The sequence below is a fragment of the Bos indicus x Bos taurus genome, chromosome 4 (assembly GCF_003369695.1).
Source record: "Bos indicus x Bos taurus breed Angus x Brahman F1 hybrid chromosome 4, Bos_hybrid_MaternalHap_v2.0, whole genome shotgun sequence".
NCBI lineage: Eukaryota > Metazoa > Chordata > Mammalia > Artiodactyla > Bovidae > Bos > Bos indicus x Bos taurus.
The window spans coordinates 46,825,976-46,830,844 of record NC_040079.1 but is presented as its reverse complement, the minus strand read 5'-3'; the positions used below and the strand labels follow the sequence as shown (position 1 = coordinate 46,830,844).

At 37.5% G+C, this 4,869-nt stretch overlaps 1 protein-coding gene across 1 annotated transcript; it reads right to left on the bottom strand.

Annotated features, from left to right (window-relative positions):
* Positions 1-296: 296 nt before the first annotated feature.
* On the bottom strand, positions 297-1,963 carry TEX47 (testis expressed 47). Its single transcript, XM_027539320.1, has 2 exons — positions 1,921-1,963; positions 297-1,154 (listed from the first exon to the last, which is right to left on the bottom strand). Exon 2 carries the CDS (start codon positions 1,053-1,055, stop codon positions 297-299), a length of 759 nt encoding a protein of 252 aa, XP_027395121.1. The 5' UTR covers positions 1,056-1,154; positions 1,921-1,963.
* Between the last annotated feature and the right edge of the window lie 2,906 nt (positions 1,964-4,869).

The window sequence follows — 4,869 nt, the reverse complement described above, 5'->3', positions numbered from 1 at the left end:
TCCATTTTTCATTAAAAAATTAAGTTTTTCCATCAATATGATATAAGCCTTTGAGAAACTTATAACCTTAAGAAAACCCTTCACTGTTGAAAATAATGTGTTGAATTTAATATTAGACCAGATAAATTTTCAAGTTTAACTCAACATATTTTTTAAAGATTAATCTATTACCTTTGTGTAGGTCTCCATGTTGTTTCTTTTTTAAGGAGAGAACTTTAGGCATATTTTCCTTTTATTTAAGTAGCATACATTCCTTAAGAGATTTGACCACATTGACCACATCATCTCTCTTCATCCTAGAAACGGGAAGGAGCGGGCCATACCACCTCAGAATCTAAGGTGACATGTATGGGTTTATTGTACATGTTTATAAAACCTTCCGGGTCCATTAATTCTGCAGAGTTGCACAAGTACTTTATTATTTGTTCTGGGAGGAGTAATTCAGGTGCAGCTTGGTGCAAACTGTCTCCTGGTCCTTTAGGGCTCACTTTCACAGTCTTAAAAAGGTGAAGTGCTAGCTTGTGTGTTTGGATGAGAAATTCCGTCATGACCTCTTGTAGGGACTGTGTCTGTGTCACATCATCTAGATACATGACCGGCGCTTTTATTACTGAAACATGCCACTGCATAAAGAGCCTTGTTGGGATATTGTGGGACATGACGATAATCTTCATTCCTTGGATAAAAAATTCCATTTCATCCTTATTATGGCTCAGGTAATCTAAGAGAATTTGGTAAAAAGTACCACTGGAGGACTCCAGGATATGCAGAATGGAAGTAGGATATATGAGCAGCAGTCCTGTCACTGCTTCTCCCAGGTGACGTTTCAAAATTGACTGAAACAACTGTTCGTAGTAGTCAGCAATATCTTTTTTTTCTATGTTTGCTGTTATCCTGGCCACTAGGAACATCCTATGAAGAAGGAATTTCTTTAGTTGTAGTCTTTGCTTTTCTTCCTGAAATTGCAAGTAATTGCTACGTGGAACTTGTGGCATTAGAGATTCCAGTGGCAAATTCTTTTTGTTGGTCTTTCGGGGATGAGTTCCAAAGGACATGATGAGTCTTATTTATTCTGCCAGATGATTCCAGTTTTTAGCTTACTAAAATAGTTACATTACCAGGCTACTTCTTTGGTGATAAACTCATTTTTGTTTCTTGTGACAAAAAAAAAAAAAAATTTAGTTGTTCAAATGCTTCCAAGTGTTATCAATAAATAGTGTCTTTGAAATAAAAAAGACTGTTGAAACAAGAATCAAATTATAGAATTTTGTTTTAAAATTTACAATGAGATAACTAACACTCATATCCTAGGAAGAAACTCTCCAACAAACTGGGTGGTAGGAAGAAGATAGAGCTTAATCTAGAATAAGTTCACTGTGTCAATGTTTACATTATTATTATTATTTTTTAATTTATAGAATGTTTTTCTCCCCATCTTGAACCATATATACACACACACAAAGATGAATGTATCTGCTGATACTGACAGTAGCCTTGGCATTGCATTAAAATGTCTTTTCATTTATCTAATGGTAAATACAGATTCTTTTTGATCAAAAATTTTAAAGGGTATCTTTTACGATCATTCCTCAATTTATACATTTAACTGATCAATAAATTTTTAAAAATCTGGGGATCTTTTAACTAGTAACTGGCTTCTTTAACCTTTACTCAGTACAGTGAAAGTTAATAGTATTGCTTGGATAATTAGAGTGAACTTTTGAAGTAAGTAGTTTGGGTTCTTCTTTTTAAGCTCCTATTAATAGACCTCAGAAATGGCTTTTCTTTTCTTTTGTTGTTGTTGTAGGGGTGAGATATAAAATGCTGTTACTTTTGACTTAGTGTTCTTACCCATCTTTTTCTCTTCCCTGCAAGTCAACTTAACATTTCTTTCTTTCTTCTAGTGCCTCTCCCTTTTACCTGTCCTCGAGGTCCCCCCACTGGCTCCATCACTGTTGCAACTGCCAGTATCTTGGGTGCTCTCAGGTGCCCTGTGTTCTATTCTGGTTTCCATGGTGCCCTGGGAAATCAGAATGTCAATGGTATTAAAGGGCCAAAGTACACTGGCAACTCAGCTGGATGGTGGACCTGGAAATCCCAGACATTTTCTCTTCTTTTTGTCCACAGTTTATAGAAGAGGAAACCAAAGCATGGATTAGCTCTGTACCTTGCATGCAATTAGCTGAACTTGATTTCTACAGGGAATATCAGATTATAGAATTTTGTTTTAAAATTTCTTTCTAACCTTTCACTTTAGAACACTCTAAATTACTTCTGCTATTTTTCTCAGCACGCACCTTTATGCGCTGGAACCGGATGTTTCTGAAGAAACAATCTCCCAATGTCCTTTTGTCTTTGTAAGACAAGTAGAACAGACTAAATACCATTAATTGGTTATTACCCTGTGTCATGTAAGCATCTAGTCAAGAACATCTGTGCTGTGCTTTGTTGTTTCAGGCGTGTCTGACTCTTTGCAGCCCCATGGACTGTAGCCCCCCAGGCTCCTCTGTCCATGGGGATTCTCCAGACAAGAATACTGGAGTGGGTTGCCATACCCTCCCCCAGGGATCTTCCCAACCCAGGGATCGAACTCAGGTCTCCCTCATTGCAGGCAGATTCTTTGCTGTCTGAGCTTCTAGGGAATCCTCCCTAATAGCATACACTGAATCAAAAGTGAACACTTCTTTCATTTAAATTTGATACCTAAAATTTAAATGTTACCTTCTGAAAAAATGATAATGTAATTACCTTGAGAGATAAAGAGAGTTGTATCATGAACTATATTCCCTTTCTTCTTCGACTGTTAGGAAACCTAAAGACCAATCTCTGGCTTCCCAGACTGATAAGGATTGATGCTGACCTTCAAAGCAGGATGATGTTCCCACCCCTACTTATCTCCTATTCCTGGTCTAGCTTTTATTTTTATTTTATTTAACCCTCACTGTTTTAAATTTATTGTTTTAATTTACAAATTTCTTTTAGATGACTCGAGTCTGTTGTGAAAGCAAGTCAGGCTATAAAAAATAATCAAATATAGACTATCCAACTATTAGGATGCTACTCAGGATTTTAGACAGCTTTGAATGTGATTCATGGAGAGTATTCATTTTGTTCATTTGTAGCAAGTATAATTAGAGCTGCCAATTTTTTGCTTTGACAATTGGCAAATTCCTTTTGGCAAGTTTGATTTCACTTTTGTGTGGGTGTAAGAAGCAGAATATAGTTTATTTTGAAATGAGTACTGCCAATTAGCTATTTTTTTCCCTAAGCAATCTTTTACCTCCCTGTTATTCTTCTTGCCATTAATCTTTATTTCTTTCATTAGCATGGTTACCATTTCTTCAATATCTTTTTTGGTTCATGACTAAATGTTGGCATATACTTCTTACTTCAGAGGCATGGGTCTCTGCAAATTGTAAGAACCACCCCATTCTGTCGCTCCCCAACTCGAGCATGCATGTCCCTTTTCTGTTCATTAATCACACATATTAATAATTTTCATCTCTAGCTAAAAATTTAGAGCTTCCCTCATATCTTCTTTCAGAACCCACATACAATTGTTATTCTCCTGCCCACTTTCCCACAGCTGTGTGATGTGGTCAGTCATTCAGTGTCCAACTCTTTGTGATCCCAGGGACTGTAGCCCGCCAGGCTTCTTTGTCCAAGAGATTCTCCAGGCAAGAATACTGGAGTTGCCATGTCCTCCTCGAGGGGATCTTCTCAACCCAGGGATCCAACCCAGGTCTTCTACATTGCAGGTGGATTCTTTACCATCTGAGCCACCAGGGAAGCCCCCAAGAACATCTAATTTTGCCAGGAATTTATAGAAGAGGAAACTAAGGTATGGGGTGTGCAAGTACCTTGCACACAATTTAAACATGCTCTCAACGGCCTCCGTACTCTGTCTACCTGAGGTAAAGAGAAGATGAATTATTCCATCTTTACATCATCACAGGGTCATTCTTTGCTCTTCTATGATATGAAAGTTCAACTGCAAATGGAAGTTAGCATATGGTTTTAATAAGGTAAATTGAAAGAAAACTCCTACATTATACCTATGATCCAAAAAATTTGATGTACTGTCTTTAATTTCTCATTCATTTTGGATTTATTTACAGCTTTGATGTACCAGATAATATAATTTTCACTGGAAGAATCACAAATGTGGAAAATGCCTGGTTGCTAATTTTAGGGGTTTGGAGGCCATTGGGGTGGGAGATGTCTATGAAAAACATAATAAAACCAGACAAATGGTGGTGCTTTAGAACACCAAGGTAGAAAGGATGGCTGGGATTTCTTAGAAAGTTTAATGAGAGAGTTCGTATTTGGGCATGGCCTTCAGGGACACTGGGGAGTGGCTTTGTGTAAGCTTATTATTTTAGAATATCAGGATTAGCTGAACTTGATTTCTACCTGGAATATCAGATCCCACTCTAACCTTTCATTTGTGCTCATGTACTCGGGAAACAGAATACTCTAAATCCCTTCTAATATTTCTCTCAATGTGTTGACCCACGTATACATTTATTGTAAGAGAATCAATGGTCTAAAAAAAATGGCTAACAACTGGGGTAGAACTTTTCACTAAGCATTTTATTTTATTTTATTTTTAATTGAAGTATAGTTAATTTGGGCTTTCCAGGTGGCACTGTGGTAACGAATCTTCCTGCCAATGCCGGAGACATGGGTTCAGTCCCTAGCTTGGGAAGATTCCCTGGAGTAAGAAATGGCAACCCACTCCAGTATTCTTGCCTGGAAAATGCTATGGACAGAGTAGCCTGGCAGGCTACAGGCCATTGGGGTTGCAAAGAGCTGAACAAGACTGAGCAAACATGTGTGTGGTACATAGTTGATTTATTTTTACAGTAG